At 64.0% G+C, this 19874-nt stretch overlaps 2 protein-coding genes across 4 annotated transcripts; both read left to right on the forward strand.

Annotated features, from left to right (window-relative positions):
• Nucleotides 1-2836: 2836 nt before the first annotated feature.
• CCM2L (CCM2 like scaffold protein) lies at nt 2837-6894 on the forward strand. The gene is made up of 10 exons (XM_049816683.1): nt 2837-2916; nt 3209-3376; nt 3678-3761; nt 3861-4044; nt 4672-5126; nt 5226-5361; nt 5491-5554; nt 5734-5881; nt 6058-6196; nt 6428-6894. Exons 1-10 carry the CDS (start codon nt 2887-2889, stop codon nt 6706-6708), a joined length of 1689 nt encoding a protein of 562 aa, XP_049672640.1. The 5' UTR covers nt 2837-2886; the 3' UTR covers nt 6709-6894.
• A 1654-nt stretch (nt 6895-8548) lies between these two features.
• HCK (HCK proto-oncogene, Src family tyrosine kinase) lies at nt 8549-19834 on the forward strand. Of its 3 annotated transcripts, none has more exons than XM_049816670.1 (14): nt 8549-8631; nt 9689-10317; nt 10398-10521; nt 10949-10991; nt 11282-11381; nt 11531-11629; nt 11783-11886; nt 12331-12480; nt 12819-12971; nt 13293-13475; nt 13905-13981; nt 16531-16684; nt 16941-17072; nt 18422-19834. In XM_049816670.1, exons 2-14 carry the CDS (start codon nt 10085-10087, stop codon nt 18622-18624), a joined length of 1755 nt encoding a protein of 584 aa, XP_049672627.1. In that variant the 5' UTR covers nt 8549-8631; nt 9689-10084; the 3' UTR covers nt 18625-19834. The 3 variants fall into 3 exon arrangements, with proteins under 3 accessions (XP_049672627.1, XP_049672629.1, XP_049672628.1); XM_049816672.1 differs by having other exon boundaries at nt 9689-9791; XM_049816671.1 differs by lacking the exon at nt 9689-10317.
• Nucleotides 19835-19874: the final 40 nt, after the last annotated feature.

Here is a 19874-nt window from a genome sequence, read left to right on the forward strand (position 1 = left end):
ATCCGTTGGCTTGCCGCTGCCCGAAGGACTGTGCTGAATGTACCCTGTGCCCCCGCCGGGGCCAGGCGAGCGCCAAGGTGGGGGGTGTGTATGTGTGTGTGCGTGTGTTCACGTGTGCGTGCGTGTGTGTGCAGGGGGCTGGCAGGGGTTTGCAGGGCAGGGGAGCTGCCGGACCACATGGCCCCATGCCCCCTGCCCCTGTGCCTTCCCCGTACCCGCCGTGCCCCCCGCAACGGCCCTGCAGGGTCCCGGCCTCCGGCTGCCCCGTGCCGCAGTGCCAAGCCCTGCCCTGAGCCAGGGAGCGTGGGCAACCCCGCGGGTCCCACCGTGCCATAAGGCACCGTGCGAGGCACTGCACGAGGCACCGTGCCGGCCGTGGGAAGGGCTCCTACTGGGAAGCTGTCCCTGGGAACGGCTCTGGCTGCTGCCCGCCGTGCCGGGGCACGGGGTCCCCAAGGGCTGGCGTGGGCACCCAGTTCTGTGGCATGGCAGGGGCTGGTGGGTGCACGGTATCGGTGGCATCACGTTGCTTTCGTTTCCCATTTCTCTGTAGCTGGAAGGCCGGGGTGACAGCAGGCTGGGGCGGGCTGTCGCTGGGGTCACTGGTGCTAACTGGTGCTAACTGGAAGCCTTGGAAACCCTTTTGGAGGAGGGTGCAGAGCATGGCTGGGGCTGGGCAGCGGGCTGGGCCCCCCGTGACCCACACCTCTCCTTCGCCACAGGTAACGGGCAGACCCCGGTGGTGGGTGCTGGCCCCAGTGCCGGGTGCGGGGTGGCTCTGCGGGGGGGTCTCTTATCCTCAGGGAAGGTCGGGGGGCAGCGGCTGGGGGAGCCGGGCTGGGGCCGGGGCTCTCCCCTGCAGCAGTCAAGCAGCATCGCCACAGCCCTCGCCCCGTGCCCAGGCAGCAGCTCCTCACTGGGTCCCACTCGTGGAGCTGGGAAGCCACCGGGGATGGGGACGGGCCTCATGGGGACAGGGTGCCAGCAGAGTGGCTCCTCTGCCCCAGCCCCTCTCCCCGTCCCCCCGAAAGCAGAGAGGAGCCGCTGTTTGGGGTGATCTGCACCCCTCCGTGCCCTTCACCCCCAGGGTTTGCGTGGGGACCCCGGGGCTGCGCCGGTGGGACAGAGGGACACTTTTCTATGCACTCAAGCCACGGTACCCTCAGCCCTGGGCTGCCCTGGGCAGGGATCTCAGCAGCAGCAGGCAGCACCAAGCCCCTGCCCGTGCGGTGCTGCCGTGCTCAGCGTGGGGAGCCCGGCTGTGCATGGGGCTCAGGGGGCAGCCATGGGTCCCACTCCCAGCCCCGGGGCTCGGCCACCCCCGGGAAGCCAAACCCAGCACCCCGGTGCCAGCGGCAGCACCGGCATGGCAGCACCTGCCCAGCAGGACCATGGTGAAGGGGTGAGACCTGGGGCCAAGCTGGGCACTACGGGATGGGGGGCAGCTCCGGGGGTGCTCGAGCTCCCACTGGGGACGGGGATCCTGGTCCCTGGGGGTGTCACCCCCAGGGGCGGGCAGCGGGTCCACCCTGGCTTCAAGGAGCGGGGAGAGGTTTGGGCCAGGGCCCGATCCCGTTTACCCTTGGCTGGGGCCGTTCATTCCCAGCAGGGGCTGCCGGGGAGGTCTTGGCTACGACCCTGGCCCCTCCGCCCTGGTGCTGGGACTTGGCAGCCGCTGTCACGTACTGTAAATACTCTGTGTGCCACCTTCTTCTCTGGGACCCTCGGCGCGGGCAGGGTGGGGGGTGAGCGGGAGGCCGGGGTCCGTACCGAGACTTTTTTGTATACCACAAACTTTTTGTATATTTTTAATTTTGCTGCAACATGAGATATTAAATTCATTTCAATAAGCCCTGCCTGTGGCAACCTGTCCTTGCCGGCACCTCCGGCTCACTCCCCAGGCTCTGCAGTGGGGCAGGACGCTGCCCCTCTGTCCCGGGGTGCTTGGAGATGCTGCGGGATGGAGCAGGATGGCTGCAGGATGGAGCAGGATGGCTGCGGCAGTGCTGCCTGTCCGGTGTTGGTGGCCCTGGCCGGTTCTGGCCCCGGTGTGGCGGCCGGCAGGGAAGGGGTGCGCAGGCAGGATGCAGCGTGCCGGGGAGGAAGCCGCCGGACATGGCCGCTGCCGGCCAACCTCCTCCCTGCCAGAGGCCCCGATCGCCGGCTGACCCCCCAGACCCACGGCGGGGGGCTCAGGACCCATGAGCGGCCACGGGGACGGGGTGCTGGGTGCAGCTGCACAGGCTCCTGCCGGTGCTGTTGGCCACACCAGGGCCTGTGTTGGCAGGGCAGGACAGGGGCAGCGAGGGCCAGGAGCCCCCAGCGCTGCCCCACGAGGACGGGGCTGATGTGGGGCCACGGGGCAGCGGAATCGGCCCCGGACCGGGGGGGAGCCCTGCGGCAGCGAGGGGCAGGGGCTGCTCTGCCATGGGGTCCCACAGGCACCCCCAGTCCCAGTGCCTGCTCTGATTCCATCCCAGTCTACTTCAGCCCCTGCCTCTGCCCAAATCCCAGCCCACCCCTCGCCTAAGTGCCACCCCCAGCCCCAGTCGCAGCCCAGTCCCTGTCCAAGCCCCTGCACCAGTCCCAGTCCAAGCCCCTGCTCCAGTCCCATCCCAGCCTACTTCAGCCCCTGCTTCTGCTCAGGTACCAGCCCAGCCCCAGTCCCAACGCCAGTCCCAATCTCAGTCCCAGCCCCAGTCTCAGCCCCTGTCCCAGTCCCATTCCCAATCCCAGTCCCAGCCCAGCCCAGTCCCAGCACCCCCCAGGAGGGGCAGGAACTCACATCCCAGCCGTCCTGGTGGAGTTTCCGACACAGGAAAACGCAGCGGCGCCGAGCGGGGCGGTGGGGGTGGCCGTGCCGGGAGGCAGCGCCACGGCCCCGCCATGGACTGCGAGGCCAAGAAGGGGAAGAAGGTGCGTGGGGCTGGGGCTGGTGTCCCGGGGGGGCTGGCGGGAGGGTGGGAGTGGGTGAGACACGTGGGGACACCAGGGTGGGGGGCCCCGCACCCTCTCCGGTGGCATGGCGGGGAGAGGTGGGTTCCCCACTCGCTGCCCCCCGAACCACCCAAATGGTCCAAATTTGGGGTCAGCTAGCGGAGAGGCGCCCAGCCCCTCCTCGGGCGCTGGGTGCCCACGGACCCTGTGCGTGGGTCCCGGGGTTGGGTGCCCAGCGCTGATGTGTCCCCGTGCCCATTCTCCCTGCCAGGGCTTTGTGTCGCCCATCAAGCGGCTGGTTTTCCCCAAGGCGGCTCGGAGGCCAGCACTCCGCAGCAGTGTCTACCGGCGGCCGCTGCACTCGGTGCCCCTCTACCCCCCCGACTACTTGATTGACCCCCAGATCCTGTTGCATGACTACGTGGAGAAGGAGGTGAAGGTAAGAGGGTGGAGGGTTCCCAGAGATGCCCGGGGTCCTTGCCTGCTCGGGGGTGGCTGAGAGACACCACCCACGGTGGCCAGGAGGGTCCTGGTCCCCTCCCTGCCCAGGCAAACACCCCGGGAGGGGGAGGGTGGGCTGGGGGTGCAGGGAGGCCCCCCTGTTGCAGGGTCTCCCTGCACCCCAGAGATGCATCCTGCCCATGGGAGCATGGGTGCTCCGGGGGAGGCTCTGGGTCCTGGGGTGGGGAGGACGCACGCCCCAGTCCCCCCAGGCTGCCCTGGGTTTTGTCCCCCCTCAGTTTTTAGGCCACCTGACATGGGTGACAGCCTCCCTGAACCCCTCCAGCCGGGATGAGGTGCTGCAGCTGCTGGACACGGCCAGAGTAAGAGGGGTCCCCACCGCCCAGGGTGCCCCCCCAGTGCTGCCCAAGAGGGTGGGCGCCGGGTGCCCCACGTCCCTGGCACACGCTCTGCCCCCGCAGCAGCTGAAGGAGCTGCCGCTGCAGACGACGCCGGAGCAGGACAGCATCCTCAGCCTCTCGGCACGCTGCCTCCTGCTCACCTGGCGCGACAACGAGGAGCTGATCCTGCGCATCCCCACCCACGAGATCGCCGCGGCGTCCTACCTGCGCGATGACGCCCTGCACCTCCTCATCCTCAAAACCGGTGCGGGTGTCCGGCTGGGGCCGGCGGCCACGGCACAGCCCACCCTGAGCACCCGCTGTCCCCAGGGCGTGGAGGGCCAGAGCCTGGGAGGGTGATGGAGCGGTGCTGGGTCCGGCCGAGGCGGCAGCACGGGCCGAGCACAAAAGCCCGTGTTGCCCCCCTGGCTTGGCAGGGGTCCGCTTCCCCGGGGCTGGAGTGGGGCACTGCCTCCGACTCCCCTTGCCCTGGCAGGCAGGTCCCAGCTGCGGTCCCAGTCCCGGTTGCCTTTAATGGCAGGCGGAGAGGAGACTGGAAGCAACTCCTGTCCCCGTCCCCTCCGGCACACGGAGCCCCAGAGGGCTCAGCAAACCCGGGCTTAGCTGCCAGCCACAGGCAGGGTCCCTGGGGAGGGGGCTGCGCCAGGCTGAGCTCCAGCCTGCACACTCCCACCCTGCTGCCCCTAATCCCCCTGCCCCAGTCCCACCGCCCCCAACCCACTGGGGCTCCCCCATCCCCACCCCAGCACCCCCATCCCTCCGCATCCCACCTGGCCGGTGGGACAGGGCAGCCAGGGCAGGGGCTGGGGGCCGGGCAGGGTGGGCAGCGCAGCCCCCCGCCCTGACGCCCGGTCTCTCCTCGCTACCCCAGGCCTGGGAGTGGACCCGGTCCCCGCCGGAGCACACCCCGAGGTGGCTCCGGCCGGTGTACCGGAGGCGTTTCCCACCGAGAAGCGGCCAGGGGGCTCATGGCCGGAGGGGGGACGGCTGGGGGGTCCGATGGAGCGCCGGCACACCATCTGCAGCCTGGACTGGCGAGCGGCGCGGGGCGGGCAGGAAGGCCGACAGGGCGGCAGCCTGGAGCGGCGGCGGGGAGGCAGCTGGGAGCGGCGGCAGCGCGGGCGGCCCTCGGGCAGCTGGGAGCGACGGCAGCCCTGCGGCGGCAGCTGGGAGAGGCGACGGGCCGGCACCGCCGGCGGCAGCTGGGAGCGTGGCACGGGCTTCGGCAGCTGGGAGCGGCGGCACGCCGGCAGCAACCCCTTGGATCCCCAGGAGCCCTGCCCCGACGCCTACTCCAACCTCATCATCCTCGCCGTGCCCAACAGGGTGAGCGGCCCCCGGCGTGTGCCCACCCGACGGCACACGGCCACCCGACGGCACCCACCCACCCGCGTTCCCTCCCTCCCTCCCTCCGTCCCGTTGCAGGATGCCGCCGAGGAGTCCTGCGCCCTCATCTGCCAGGTCTTCCAGATCATCTACGGGGACCAGAGCATTGAGTGCGTGGACCGTGCCGGGTACCACTACACCTCCACGCCCACGCGGCCCTGGCTCTCCAGCAGGAGTGAGTGGCCGGGGACAGCGAGGGGGACGGCACAGGGCTGGCGGGCAGGGATGCGTGGGCACAGCGTGGGGGGCGGGTGCCGTGGCAGGGGCTTGGCCCCACTCTGAGACCTCGGCTCTCCCTCCCCAGGCGAGAGCTGCCGCACAGACGGGACGTACGGCTACGATGCCGACTTCAGCTGCTGCAGCTCTTTGTGAGTCTGGCTCCCACAGGGTGCTCCTGCACCCGGGTGGGTGCCTCTGCCCCAGGGTGGGTGCCTGTCCCGGCTGCAGAGATGCCCCAGCCCTGCTCGATGGTGGGTGCTGTGCAGCATGGGGGGACAGGTGGGCACACGAGGGGTGCCAGGACCGGCTGACCCCCATCCTTCCGCAGCAACGGCTCCCATGAAACCTTCGAAGCATATTACAGCAGTGCCTCCTCGCCCTCCTTCCACCGATCCCACCACAGCCTGGCCACTGCCTGCAGCGGCAGCGACCAGAGCGGCGCGGGGCTGGAGCAGCTGCAGGACTACATGGTGACGGTGCGGGCATGGGGCCTGGCGAGGGGCCCTGCTCGGAGCCAGCGGCCGGGGATGGGGGGCAGTGGGCTGGGCTGAACCCCCCACACCGGAGAGAAGCCAGTGGGGTGTGTGTGTGGGGGGCCAGGGCTGTGTGCCACCGGTGTCCCCAACCCCAACCCATCCCCGTGTCACCACAGCTGCGCAACAAGCTGTCGCCGCAGGAGATCCAGCAGTTCGCCCTCCTGCTCCGGGAGTATCGCCTGGGCACGCCGGTGCGGGAGTATTGCGCCGAGCTCCTGCGCCTCTACGGGGACCGCAGGAAATTTCTCCTCCTGGGTGAGCGTCTGGGCTCCCGCTGCAGCCACCCTGTGTCATCGCGTCACCCTGGCGATGTCCGTGCATCCCTCGGGGATGGGGTGCTGGTGCCGGGTGTGCTCTGGGGTGCTGCTTGCGGGGGACGGGGTGGGATGAGCCCCCCTGCAAGCAGCCGGTGGGGCTGGCTGGCATCGTGCCCCAGTGCTGCCCACCCGGGCAGGGTCAGCCCGAGGCTCACAGCACCCATGGCAGGAATGAGGCCCTTCATCCCCGACCAAGACATCGGATACTTTGAGACCTTCCTGGAGAGCATCGGCATCCGCGAGGGCGGGATCCTCACCGACAGCTTTGGCCGCATCAAGCGCAGCATGAGCAACACGTCGGCCTCGGCCGTGCGCAGCTACGACAGCTGGTCCCTGCGCTCCGAGTCCGAGTCCTTCAACCGCATGATCACGGACATCACCCACGACATCGAGGCGCTGGCACGGGATGAGGAAGAGGAGGAGGAGGAGGAAGAGGACAACTACCTGTGAGGGAGTGCCGAAACCCGGCGGTCCCCTCCCCGCTCACCGACGTGGCGCTGCACCTCCAAGCCCAGACTGGCCAGGTGTCCAGCTCTGCCCCAGTGCCTCGGAGGGGGGACACTGTCACTGCGGGAGGGGACAGGGGCTCTGTACTGCCCTGGCAGCTCTCGGCAGGGCTGACGGCATCACAAGGCAGCCGTGGCGGTGGGGGACACCCCGGCCGGCAACACCATGTGCTGTAATTTCTGCAAATTGCAATTAAATGCCAGGGCTGGGAGCGGAGCACGTTCTTCCCTGGGGAAAGGCTGTGCCGGGGCGCAGAGGCTGCTGCAGCGGGGGGGCGAGCTGGGGCAGGGGGGCTGCTCAGAGTAAATTGGGGGGGCCTTACAACACAGAGGCGGGGAGCGGTGGGGAAGTCTGTCCCTGCCAGGAAAGCACCCGAGAGCCCCCGCAGCCCCAGGGATGCTCTGAGCAAGGGCTGCCGGGCTGCCCCATCCCGCTGCTGAGCACCCCGGGTTGAGGGCAGGGCTGGGGGGTGGGTGAAGCCGAGTTGCAGGCCACGCTGCGGGCAGCCGTCCCTCGTTCCATGAGCGACGTCCCTGCAACACCCGGCGGGTTGCGGGGCGGCGGGTGTTTCACAAAAGGAAGTTCCTGCCCTGGGACCTGGCTTCCTGCAGCACTGCCCTGCAGCCCTCCTGCCGCCAGCAGACAAGGGACGGGGCCGTGCTCCCCGCCGGCCGATGGCCCCCGGCCGCTGGCCACTGGCCAATGTCCCATGGCCGATGTCCCTTTGCCTACGGCCCCTGTCCACCGTCCCTCGGCGGGGGCTGCGGGACAGTGCTGCAGCCCCAGGCCAGTGCATGGGCAGGCAGATGCTGGGGGTACCTGCAGCAATTTTTATTTTTTTTTTCCTTAAAAAAATTTACATATGCAAATCCTTATGCAGGCGAGGTGCTCGCCACCCTGGCTGCTTCCTCTGCTGCTCCTGAGGCGGAGCAGGGGCTGGGCCCGGCCCTGCCTGCCCACGACGGGCGGTGGTCGGTGTCACAGCGGGGCCGCGGGTCCCTTTGCTGGTGCGTCCCCATCCCAAATTCGGGGGTGCTCTGGGCGAACCACAGCAACGGCTGGAGCACCAGGGGGGAAGCCCGGGAGGACCTTTGGCACGAGAACACCAGGGCCAGGAGAGACGCAGCAAAGCCCATGGCCTCCCCGGCCCCTCCGAGCTGGGGTGCACAGCGTGAACCCCATGCCCTGCACCCCCCCTGCCCTGCACCCCATCACGGGGCAGCACTCGGGGGGTTCCTCTTTTCTCCTCCCTGGGAACCCAGGACCAGCCTCACGCCGTGGCCAGCCTGCGCTCGCCCCGTGCCCCCCACGGCCCCGTGCCAGGCGAGGAAACAGCCCGGGGGTGCTCGGGGGTGCTGTGCCCCAAATCCCCCCGGGTCCCCCGGGCCCGCGGGTGAAGGGCTCTGGCACCCATCGGCAGGACATAAAGGTGACCCCGACGGCAGGGGGGTCCCCGCGGGACCGGGATGTCCCTGCGGGCAGCACGGGCACCCTCGCAAGCTGGTTCTGCTGCCTTTGGTCCCCGGGGGTCCCGTTTGGACCGGGGGGGGGGGGGGTTGTCCCGTTCGGTCCTTGATGGGGGTCCCCGCTCCCATCCCGGTTTGGGCCCCCCGGGGCCGGTACAGGGAGGTATCGACCGGGCCCGCCCCGTCGGGCAGCCACCGGCGGAGTCGGGGGGGGGGGGGGTCCAGCAGGCCCGGGACGGCCCCCGGGGGGCGTGGCCTTACCGGGGAGGGGTGTGGTCTTACCGGGAGGGGTGTGGTCTTACCGGGGCGGGCGGGGCGGGGCGGCGGGCGCGCAGCCGGGCAGAGCAGAGCGGCGGCAGCAGCCCCGGCTCCGGGACCGGGACCGGGACCGGTGGCGGAGGTGAGAGCGGAGCGGAGCCGAGCCGTGCGCGGAGCCCCGAGGGCGGCGGGGCCGGGGGGGGAGTCCCGGTGCCGGTCCCGGGCAGCCCTGGTGCCGGTCCCGGGCAGTCCGGTCGGTCGGTCCTTCCCTCCCCCGGACCAGCCGCCGCTGCCTCGGTCCGTCTCCGTGCCGGCCCCGCTCGGTGCGGCGGTCCCTGGGTGCCCGGGGGGGAGGTGATGCCCGGGGGGCAGGTGATGCCCGGTGGTGGCGGCGAGGCGATGCCGGCGTGTCCCGGGGTGGGGGCACGGTGCAATCCCGGGGAGGTGATCCCTGCCGGTGACCTTGCAGGGGCTGTCGGGGACCCGCCACCGCCTGCCCCGCCAGGGAGGGTGTGGGGCCGCTCGATGGGCTCCCCCCATCCCGCCTGGTCCCCGTGGCTGGGGACGGCCACCCGCGTATTGGGACACGGCTCTCCGGGCGGGGATGCGCCGGGAACGGTGTTCCCGTACCAGAAGGCCTCAGCGCTGCGTTGCAAGAGCTGGCGGGAAAGCCACGGTCACCCAGTCGCTGCGTGTGGCGATGCGCCGGGATGCCGTGGGATGCTCGGACCCCCCAGAGGTGTTTGTGCTTTGTAGGGCCGAATGCTCCGAGCTGGTGCAGGACGGGCAGAGCAAATACCTGCTGCGGTGCCGGCATGGGCCGTGGCAGCCGAGCACTCTGTGGGTTTGCCAGGATGGACCCGGCACTGGGCTTTGCCAGCGGCCGGTCCTGAGCCTGAGCCCGGGCATCCCTGACGAGGGGGACGTGCAGTCTGGGGCTGCCACTGCTGCTCCCGCTCTGCCCTGAGGAGCGGGACCAGCCCAGGCTTTGGCACGCTGGGAAGGACGAGGAGTGACAGTGGGGTGGCTGGGGGGTGACGGCGATGTCCCTCAAAGGCCGTCGGAGCGAGGTGGTGCTGCCGGTGCCCGGCTGCTCCCCCAGGGAGGCCGGCGGTGCTGTGCACATCGTGGGGCCTCGCTCAGCCCTGAGCTTCCTCCTTTGCTGTCACCACCAGCACCTTCTCCTTTCTCTGTTGCAGAGGTCTCCCGCGGACAAGGGAAGTGCCTTTGCGGGGGGATTCCCCTGCGCTCGCTGCTTCTTCGCATGTTTTCCTGCTGATGGTTCTTGGGGAGCTGGAGAAAGTTGAGCATTTGCATTCGCCCTGGGCTGCTGGCTCTTCGAGGCCGCTCCACCCTGGCAGAGAGCAGCCGGGGAGCGCGGGGGAAAGCGGTGACCCACGGCAGCGCGGGGGCCACGGCTGCACCGAGGGATGGGGGGGCCAAAAGCACCAGCAGTGCTGGGCAGGGGGGAGCCCCTCCGTGATGAGGGTCCCGCTTTGCAGAAGACCCCAAGTGGGTCTCTCCCGCCACAATGCTCAGTGCCTGCACCCCACTCTGGGAAAGGCCATTTTGGGGAAGGGCGGTGAAGCTCCTCCATGGCAGCTGCTGTCACCTGCCCAAAATTCACCTCCTCTGACCTCTCCTTTCTCTGCATCGGGACATCCCTTTTCCTCTCCGGCATGCCACCGTGCACCTTTCTGGGCACCCCGGTGCCCTGTGGCTGCTACCCACCTCGGCTCTTCTGGGCGAGCGGAGCCCTCTCTGCCCGCGGCAGTGCAGCCAGGTGGGCACCGGCTCTGTGCCATGTGCCAATGCCGTGCTGTGCCAGGTGGGAGCTGCTGGGAGTGGGTCTGGAGCAGGGCTTTCACCTCTGCCACAATGGCTTCACTCGCCCTCCCTTGGCTGCAGGATGGGTTGCGTGAAGTCAAAGGAAGCTGGCATCCAAGAGAAGGTGATAAAAACCGACCCCGACCCTGGCCCCAGCTCCCAGCAGGGCCACTACGTGAAGGACCCCACGGCCACCAACAGGAGGGTGAGTGGAAGCTGCTGAGTGAGGCAGGGGCACAGGGCTGAGCCACTGCGGAGGGCTCAGCCCTTCTCCCTGCTGGAGCTGCCAGCGCTGAGAGCGGGGCCGGCTGCGGGCACCGGCAGTGCCCATGCCCCCGGGCAGGGGGCTTGGCCATGGGATGGGACTCCGGTCCATGCTGGGACAAAGCACAGCACAAACCTGATGGGAATCGAGGAATTATGGAAAAAAGGAGAGAAAAATGAAGGTGTTGTGAGGGGGCAGAGATACTGGTGCTGTGTGGGTTGATGTGTCAGCAGGTGTCGGTGCTGCCCCCTGGGTGCCGTCCTGCCACTGCTGCTGAGGGCCAGGGCTGTGATGGGGCTGAGACCCCCACAGGGTATGAGTCTCTGCCACCCACGACTTCACTCTCTGCTTTTGTCCCACTTTCCAGAACAATAATGTCCCCAGCGTGGCTGTGTCGCCGCCCGAGGATGGTAGGTACCGGGCGGGGGGGGGGGGGGGGGGGCTGCAGGTGGGTGCACGAGGTGGGAGTGTGTGGGGGGAGCGTGGCTGGGTCCTCTCCAGCCTGGGTCGAATGCTGCTGGTCCCAGCGGGACGGGAGCTCTGGGCATCCTTGAAGGCCAGATGTAGCCGTGCCATGTTGAAGATGGAGGTGCTGGATGCTGTGGGGGTCCTGCCCTGTGTCCTGGCTGCACGTGGCAGGGGTGGCCGGGCACCCCGTCCCAGCACAGAGAGGGGTGCCCAGGGAGCTCCCTCGCTGCAGGCTTGGGGGACAGCGTGGTGCTGGCGCTCTACGACTACGAGGCGATGCACAGTGGGGACCTGAGCTTCAAGAAAGGGGAGCGGCTGAAGGTGCTGGAGGAGTAAGTGCTGCTGGTGTCCCCCTGCCCTGGGGTCTCCTGAAGGCTTGTGTGGCCCTGCTGGGGTTTTTTTTCTGGAATTTGCCCCTGGAGGAGCCGGTGGTGCCCAGTGCCGGGTGCCGTGGGCTAACGCAATGCCATTTCTGTCGCAGGTCAGGGGAGTGGTGGCAAGCGCGGTCGCTGGCAACGGGGTGCGAAGGTTTCATCCCCAGCAACTACGTTGCCCCAGCCGACTCGCTGGAGACAGAGGAGTGAGTCCATCCCTTGGTGGCACATCCCGGCCCCGCGTGGTCCCCTGCTCCCCCACCGCAGCTGCCCCCGCTCCTGCCCCCCGCCCTGCCCCACACCAGCCTTAGCTCTCCCAGCCCCGGCAGCGTCTGTTGGTTCCTTTGTTTCTGCTGCAGGTGGTTTTTCAAGGGCATCAGCCGGAAGGATGCAGAGCGGCAGCTCCTTGGTCCTGGCAACGTGATCGGGTCCTTCATGATACGGGACAGCGAGACGATGAAAGGTCCGGAGGGGTGACCGCAGCGCGGTGGTGGGGAAGCGGCTGCCCCAGAGGGGTCTCCCTCACCCACACTTGCCCGGCAGAGGAGCTCGGGAGATGCCTTCCCAGCCCGGGGGGCTCTGCTTTGCTGCAGAGCAGGGACTGGGGGTCCCATGCTTCTGCTGCGAGTGTCCCCACAAGAGCCCGTGGTGCTGCCATATGTCTGAGCACTGCAGCGGGGATGGTGGGGGGACATGCCCCTTTGAGGCTGCTTTCGGTGTTTGGGGTGCAGGTGTAGCCGGCCTCGTGCCTGAGGCCAAGGGGGTGGTGGCAGCACGGCGGGGACGGGGGCTGCAGTGGCGGCTCTGCCGGACGATGGCACCGCGTGTGCCGCAAACGTGGGATGGATGGGTGCAGTGGGGACGTGCCCTCCATGCGGGGGCTGGCAGCTCACCCCTCCCCAAACAGGCTGCTACTCGCTGTCGGTGCGGGACGGGGATGACCTGCAGGGTGGCACGGTGAAGCATTACAAGATCCGGACGCTGGATAACGGCGGCTTCTACATCTCCCCGCGCAGCAACTTCAATACGCTGCAGGAGCTGGTCCAGTACTACAAGGGTGAGCCCTGGGGTGTCCGGCCCCTCCATCCCAGACGGGGCTTTGCCCCCGAGCTGAGCAGCCACCAGGCAGCCAGGGGTGTGCAGAGCCCGAGGGGCTCCTGCCCGTCACCGCTGAGCTCTGGCTGTAGCTCCGGCTGTGATGTGCAGCAGCTACCAGACCTCCCCTGGTGCGATGGCTGGCGTGCTGGCCATCACAGCTGTGTCCCCGCTCTTTGCAGTGGGGTACGTGGTGCCAGGATGTGCTCTGCAGCCACGGAGGCTGCTGTAGGCTCTGCTTCGAAGCACAAAGCAGCCGGTGAGACAAGCCGGCTGATGGGTCTCGGCGCTCTCTGGCAGGGCAAAGCGACGGGCTGTGCCAGAAGCTCACCCGCCCCTGCTGCGTGCCCAAACCGCAGAAGCCCTGGGAGAAAGATGCCTGGGAGATCCCTCGGGAGTCGCTGAGGCTAGAGAGGAAGCTGGGAGCCGGGCAGTTCGGAGAAGTGTGGATGGGTGAGAGCAAGGGGGAGGCAGCTGGGAGGAAGATGAAGGTGACGGTGAAGGAGGACGGGTGAGGGATGGGAGAGGAGGTGGAGGGATGGCAGGGAGGGAGCGATCTGTGGGAGAGGAGCACAGGGAAATGGAGGTGGCCCTGGACTTAATGCAGGGACTGCTCGGGGCTGGGTGCACAGGGACAGCCCTGGGCTGCGCACGGTCTCCAGCCCTGGCGCAGCAGCTCCGTCTGCAGGACTGGGTGCTTTGGCTCTCAAATCCAGTGCTCCCAGTGCCTGGGCACTGGGCAGCCTGGGAATGGTCTGTCGTGCCACCCCCCAGCTACCTACAACAAGCACATCAAGGTGGCGGTGAAGACGATGAAGCCGGGCAGCATGTCTGTGGACGCCTTCCTGGAGGAGGCGAACCTGATGAAGACGTTGCAGCACAACAAGCTGGTGAAGCTGCACGCCGTCGTCACCAAGGAGGAGCCCATCTACATCATCACCGAGTTCATGGAGAAAGGTGCTGCCCGCGTCCCTGCACGGCCACCGCGGGCCCGGCCAAGCGGTGGTACCCAGGTGCCCTGGGGATGGTGCAGGATCAACCCCTCCTGCATCCCCAGGCTCAGCTGTGGGTGCTGCACCAGCTCCTGCTGCTGTGTGTCCGAGCGTGCTGGGGCAGGGGGATGCGGTGACAGCCCTGGGAGAGGGAGAGACAGGGGACAGATGAGGAGGAGCGCTCCACAAGGCAGAAGGGAGCCCACAGCGGGGCTTGCCCTTCTGCCCGATCCATGGGAGTGGGGTGGGGGGGTCAGGGTGTGTTTCCCGGCTAAGTCCCCACGTTGTTCTCGGCTCCCTGGGACCCTGTGCCGCTCACAGGACCCGTGCCAACCCGAGGGTGGGCACAGGCTCCAGCTAAGCCATCAGCCCTGGCACCTCTCCCTGTCTGCAGGGAGCTTGCTGGATTTCCTGAAGAGCAACGAGGGGAATAAGCAGCCGCTCCCGAAGCTGATCGACTTCTCTGCCCAGGTGAGGAGGGAGCAGACCTTCCCCAGCTCCCCACTCCCCCTTGCCCCTGAGAAGGGTGAGCGAGGGGATCAAGGAGCCCAAGAACTTGGGCAGTGTCATCCAGAGGCAGTGCCACCCAGAAGCCCGGTTTGAACAGGCAAACACTGGTGGTGGTGGGGATGCAGAGAAGGAGCCGGCGAGGTTTCCTTGTGGCACTGGCCTTGCACCTTGCGGGCAGCCAGCTGCCTGCTCACCATCCCTGTCCAGTTGCCTGCGCAGGAGCAGGTGTCTGCAAAAGGAGAAGTGGTGGCTCCTTCCCCTTTAGCCCATTAATTGCAGCACGCAGCTGGCCAGCCTGCGCCCAGGCAGCGCTCTGCCGGAGCTGCACAGAGCCCCGGGGGATTTTGGCCGGCTGGTCCTTCGAGGAGCTGGGAAACCTGCATCTTCTAAGGCCACCACGGTTTCTGCCCTGTGGGCTGCAAGGGCTGCAGCCCTTGTGCCCCTGTGCTTTCTGGAAGTCACACGGGTGAGGGTCGGAGCTTGTTTTCACTGCTCACGTTTGCACGGTTCCTTCTCCAGGATGCGCCGGTGCTGGTCGGCGTGGCCTTTCTGAGCCCAGGGCTCCCCAGGGAGTAGCCATGGCAAAACTATCAATTTCTATCCATTGCTGCTGATGCGATAGTTACCTGCAAACAACACGCTCTGTGTGACAGAGTCTTGCCTGCAAACTTTGCAAAAGCCCCACAAAACCCCGCGTCGCCGCACACTCGCGCTGTTCCATCCCGGCACTAGCTGCAGTGCTCCAGGGCAGCGTCTTACACCGCTCGGGCCATGCCCCTGGCCAGGACCCACCTGCAGCTGCGGTAGTGTTAAGATTCATGGGTTTCATAGGAAATCTTACAGCACCATTTTGTTGCATTCACAGCGCCTGGGAGGTTGAGCTGGGCACGATTTCTGGATGGGAGCGTAGCGTGTTATGTTATCCCGCAGCAATGCCTACGGGAGGTTTGTGGTTCATTAAAATCATCTACCTGCCACAGGGCTGTCAGGGGCTGGGGGAAGGCAGCTGGAGATGTAGGAGGACTTGGTGAAAATTGTTCTGGGCATATTTTCAGGAGCTGATTTTGAGTACAGCTGAGTGTGCTGTTACACATCTAGCTTCTCGTGCAATCATTTGTACAACCACTGTCTTGTCCCTGCTGCTTCTGCGGTGTCCCCAGATGCTGGCTGAATCCAGGGTCCCTTTGAGCCAAGCTTGGTACCTCTGTGAAATAATTCATAGAGGTACCTGAGCAACAGGAAAAGCCAGAACGGGAGCCCAGACCCCAGGGGCTTAGACCAGGTCACCGGCTACTCGAGCCAGCTGTGCCAGGGTCTGCTGATCAGCTGTGCACTCGTGCATGCCATCTGTTCCCAGCAAGCTGGCTTTTGCAAAGCGCCTGGCTCGGCTCCGTGGCTCAGAGGGGCTGCTTTCTGCAGCGCTCAGAAGCAAAGGCTGAAGCGCTTTCATGTGCAGGCAGCGGGCGTGCAGGCAGGCAGGCAGCTAGCGAGCCAGGCACCCAGGTTTGTGCTGGGGCTGAGTCACTGCGAGCAAAACTGTGTCTGTGGTCATGGAAATAATCCTTCCGCTCTTGCAATGCTTGTTTACTTCTGTATTTTGTGTGGAGAGCTCCGTGAGAAACTGTACCCTACCCTGGCCCGGCTTGTGCGGGTGTGACGGGGATATTGGGGAGCGTCCCCTCTGGCTGCTCCGGCCCCTTCCCCTCCTGGGTGCTGGTGGCATTCAGGTGTGGGATAATTTGGCACAAATCTGGAGGTTGGTCATGCACGCACCAGGGCACTTCTGCACTGTTAGAGCCACTCGGTGCAGACACTACAGAAGATGGAGCCGGGATTGGGGGGGGGGGGGATCTTCAGGGGTTGTCACAGCCATCCTGCCCCCAGGCAGGACTGACTCTTCACAGACTATTCTTGAAGACCCCAGGCATCTCCCCACCCTCCTCAGGAGACCCACCACTGTGCTTTTCTGTCCTCACCAAGGAAGATCTGCAATGCTGGCCGAGCCTCACTGCAGCCATTAAAGTCCGTTTGTTGTTCCCTTAGTAGAGAGAGGATAGTTTACTCCCTGCTTCTCTCAAGCCGTTGTTGTTGACGTATTTGGAGACTGGTCTCATGTCTTCTCTGAACAGAGAATGATTTACTCCTCTTCACATCTGCATGGCTATAGATGAAGCAGTTACACCTTGCCCTGTGGACATCCAGAGACACTTGCTCGTGGGCACGTCAGCACCTCGGATGCCAGTTCTCACTGCTTTTCTCACACAGGGCTTTAAATGAGTTGTGTTGGGCTGGTCACTCAAACCCTGACCTCTTCTGCAGGGGATTCCCTGCACAGAGAGCAGTTCCCATGCAGGAGAGTCAGTCACATCTGCTGTGACTCAGCCTCCTTTCACCACCTTTCCAAGCACTTGCCAGAAGCAGATAACCTCTGTTCCTAGTAAAAGTCGCGTTGGGGAGGTTGTGTTATTTCAAACAGCCTCTTTGCATTTTTGTCTTTCCCCTTTTTACAGATTGCAGAAGGAATGGCTTTTATTGAGAAGAGGAACTACATCCACAGAGACCTGAGAGCTGCCAATATTCTGGTGTCTGCACTACTGGTGTGCAAGATTGCAGACTTTGGACTGGCCAGAGTCATTGAAGACAATGAGTACATGGCCCGGGAAGGTGCGGGAGCTGCTGGGGGGGGCTGGCCGCTTTCTGAGGTGGTGAAGGGTTGTGGGATTCCCTTAGAGCCACTTACCAACGTGTAACCTTGATGGCAAAGACCCCGGGGGGGATGTGATGTGTAAACAGGCAGATGAGGGAAGCTCCACCCATTTGCATCGCTTCACATCTTCCTCTTTTTTTCCCCCATATTTCACCACTAGTTTCTCAGCATTTGGGTTAGAGCCCATGTCTCCCATTGGATCTCTTTGTCCAGGTGCCAAGTTTCCCATTAAATGGACTGCACCGGAAGCCATCAACTATGGATCTTTCACTATAAAATCAGATGTCTGGTCCTTTGGGATCCTCCTGACCGAGATCATTACCTACGGGCGCATCCCATACCCAGGTAAGGAGGTCAAATGTTTCCTCTGGTCTGGTTTCGAAAGACATGCTCCACCTTCTGGGCCCCATCCGTGGGATCTGTTTCTTTGTGAAGTTAGATCTCTGAAAACAGAGGGAATGGTGAGAAATCTGAATCTCACACTGGGAGCAGAGCTCGTAGATGCTAGCACAAGGTGTCAGGATGGCAATTCTGTCTGTGAGCCATGGACAGGAGCCCAGAGCACGAGACAGTCTCTGAGCAGTCTGCACTACTCATTTAGCTGCATCTAGTGTTTGGACAAGAGCTCACCTAGGATGGATAATTAGGAGGATTTCCCCCCTGGGAGTCCTCAGTGGTGTTTTCACTGACCTGAAATCCATGCCGATGTGACACAGGCCCCCCTTCTCAGTTTCCACAAAGTAGAGCTGGGACACCTCCTCTGGGGAGCCCATAAAAATGGGTCCAGGTAGCAACAACTTTAGGGTGCCAGCTGCTTTGGAGAGAAGGGCAGCTATTCTATATACTGCCTTGGGGCTGATCCTGCAAGGATGTCCTGAGGACCTCCAGCTGCATGGGAAACCAACAGTAGTCAGGATCTCTAAAAGATCTGGTCTCGGTCTCTCTGTTTCTAAAATAGATCATGTTTTTAATGTGAGAGGATAACTGACTTGCCCCAGGCTGTATTGCATGGCCCTGGGAGAGTGAGTATCGTACACCACCGGTTAGGAACCTGGTTTTGCATCGCAGCACTAGCCTGTGGTGTTTCTGCTTCCCGCAGACTAAGCATGTTTGGAAGTAGCACGTCAGTTCAGGGCTGATAGCTGGGCCAGGTGTTTTTGGGAAGGCTCGAGCAATCTGTAAATCACTGTCATTAGGAACTGCCCTGTATTTTATATTAATTTTTACTTTGGTACCTCTTTTCAATGGGAAATTATTCTGTACAAGAAAAGTAAACATTGCCACAAACTGACCATGAAGGATCTGGGATGGCATAAAGGGTTGCTGGGGAAGGACCAGTTCTGCCATCACACAAACTTATTTTTACTGGAAGGAATGGCTCTTTGAAGACTCAGCAGATGGAGGAGTGTATCCTTTATTTTTTTGAAATTTATACAAAATTATTATAATTCTCATCTGATCTGCTCAACTGGGGTACAAAACTGCATGCTACAGCTAATTCAGCATCTCGATTGTCCACATGTTTTCCAGAGCAGGAGTAGGAGTTCCCCCTTCCCAACCCCTCTAACCTGTTCTCCTTCTTTCTAGTGACATTACCCAAAGGGTGGATAGTTTTGGATTTGGGTGTTTTCTGTCTTTTAAAGAAATTGGTGATAAACCATGAAACGTTCACCTGTCCTGCCCTATTTCTCCAGGGATGTCGAGTGTGGAGGTGATCAAGGCGCTGGAGCACGGGTACCGGATGCCCCGCACAGAGAACTGCCCCGAGGAGCTGTATGACATTATGATGAGATGCTGGAAGACCAAACCGGAGGATCGTCCCACCTTCGAGTACATGCAGAGCATCTTGGAGGATTTCTTTACCGCAACAGAGAGCCAGTATCAGCAGCAGCCATAACGCGTGAAGCTCGGTGAAGACAGTGGATACCCTGCACTACGCCTGCTATGTTAGCGGCAGCAAGCACATGCACCCTGCTCTGCCCTGTCCCACTCGTGACCTGCCTGTGCATGCCTTCCTCTGCCAGCCTGGCCCAGGAACCAGAGCCTTCCTGGTGGGGCTGGGCTGGAAGCTGGGGCAGGAGGAAGCCACGCTCAGGCCAGCCCTCTGGGGCTGCCGGACAGAGGGAGAAGAGACGCGGGGCCATACCTTGTGCCTTTCACATGTGCCTGAGTGCCCATGAGGCAGCTGCTCTGGGCAGTGCTGGCTGGATGGTGGTTGCCCACACCGGCAGCACCCTGCAAGGAGGGATGGGGCCGGGGCTGTTTCAGCTACAAAGAAAAAAAACCCCAGACTATTTTTTTTTTTTCTTTAATTCTTCTGAGATCTTATCATGCTGTTTTGCAGAAGTAGATGCTTTAGCTGCGATGGCCTCAGCAAAATGCTGTTCTGCCCCAGGCTGTGCAGCGCCCACGTCCCCCTGTCCCTACAAGTCAGGGAAATCCCAGTGGATTCCCACCTGGGCATGCTGCCGTGCTGCACATCCGCTTGTCCTCGATGCAGGATCCTGGGTTTTGAACGTCAAGTGCCGCAGAAGCATGTCTCCTCACCCTCCTGGGTTTCCTTCCTAAGTATTTTTCTTGGTACCCTCTCTGCAGAGGCCAAGTTTGGGTGAGGCTGTGTCGGCGAGGTGGGCAGTGTGTGCCGCAGGGTACAGACGGACATAGATGGTGCTTTACAAGGTGGTCCCTGGAGGGATCTCCCCCCCAGTTTGCCTTAAGAAGAACTTCTTGAGCCAAGGGCGGCCCGAAGCTGGCCGTCGCCTGCGCCAGCACCGGCCTGAGGAGCCCTCTGCCTCCATGGCAAAGGCGGCTGCTCAGCTCACCGATGTGATTTAACATCTGCCGGGGCATTCGTGGCATCGGCAGTGAGCCCGGCGTCCCTTGCGCAATCCTTTTATGTTGTTTATTTTTAGTATTTAATGATGGGTTATTTGGGGCAAAAGAGGATGCACTATTTTTTTAAGATTGCCCTGAATGTCTCGCAGCAGGGAGCTTCTGGGCCCATGATTGTATTTTCCTCATACAAAGAGGCAAACACCGTTGCTTCTACGCTTTTGTATCAGCTTTGGAAGCTTCTTTTTGTAATCAGTAAAGTATTTGTAAACCTCTCGGCTTTTCGCCTTTCCTCACCTTCCCCACCCCGGCTGG

The sequence above is a fragment of the Accipiter gentilis genome, chromosome 14, assembly GCF_929443795.1.
Source record: "Accipiter gentilis chromosome 14, bAccGen1.1, whole genome shotgun sequence".
In the NCBI taxonomy this organism is placed as follows: Eukaryota; Metazoa; Chordata; class Aves; order Accipitriformes; family Accipitridae; genus Astur; species Astur gentilis.

Bases quoted from the DNA above. Each gene is read 5' to 3' on its own strand.
- CCM2L (XM_049816683.1), top strand. From the start codon at position 2,887: ATGGACTGCGAGGCCAAGAAGGGGAAGAAG. The intron at 3,762-3,860 runs GTAAGAGGGGTC...CTGCCCCCGCAG, and splicing joins AGCTGCTGGACACGGCCAGA to CAGCTGAAGGAGCTGCCGCT. The intron at 4,045-4,671 runs GTGCGGGTGTCC...TCGCTACCCCAG, and splicing joins CCTCCTCATCCTCAAAACCG to GCCTGGGAGTGGACCCGGTC.
- HCK (XM_049816670.1), top strand. From the start codon at position 10,085: ATGGCAGCTGCTGTCACCTGCCCAAAATTCACCTCCTCTGACCTCTCC. The intron at 12,481-12,818 runs GTGAGCCCTGGG...GCTCTCTGGCAG, and splicing joins GCTGGTCCAGTACTACAAGG to GGCAAAGCGACGGGCTGTGC. The intron at 16,685-16,940 runs GTGCGGGAGCTG...CTCTTTGTCCAG, and splicing joins TGAGTACATGGCCCGGGAAG to GTGCCAAGTTTCCCATTAAA.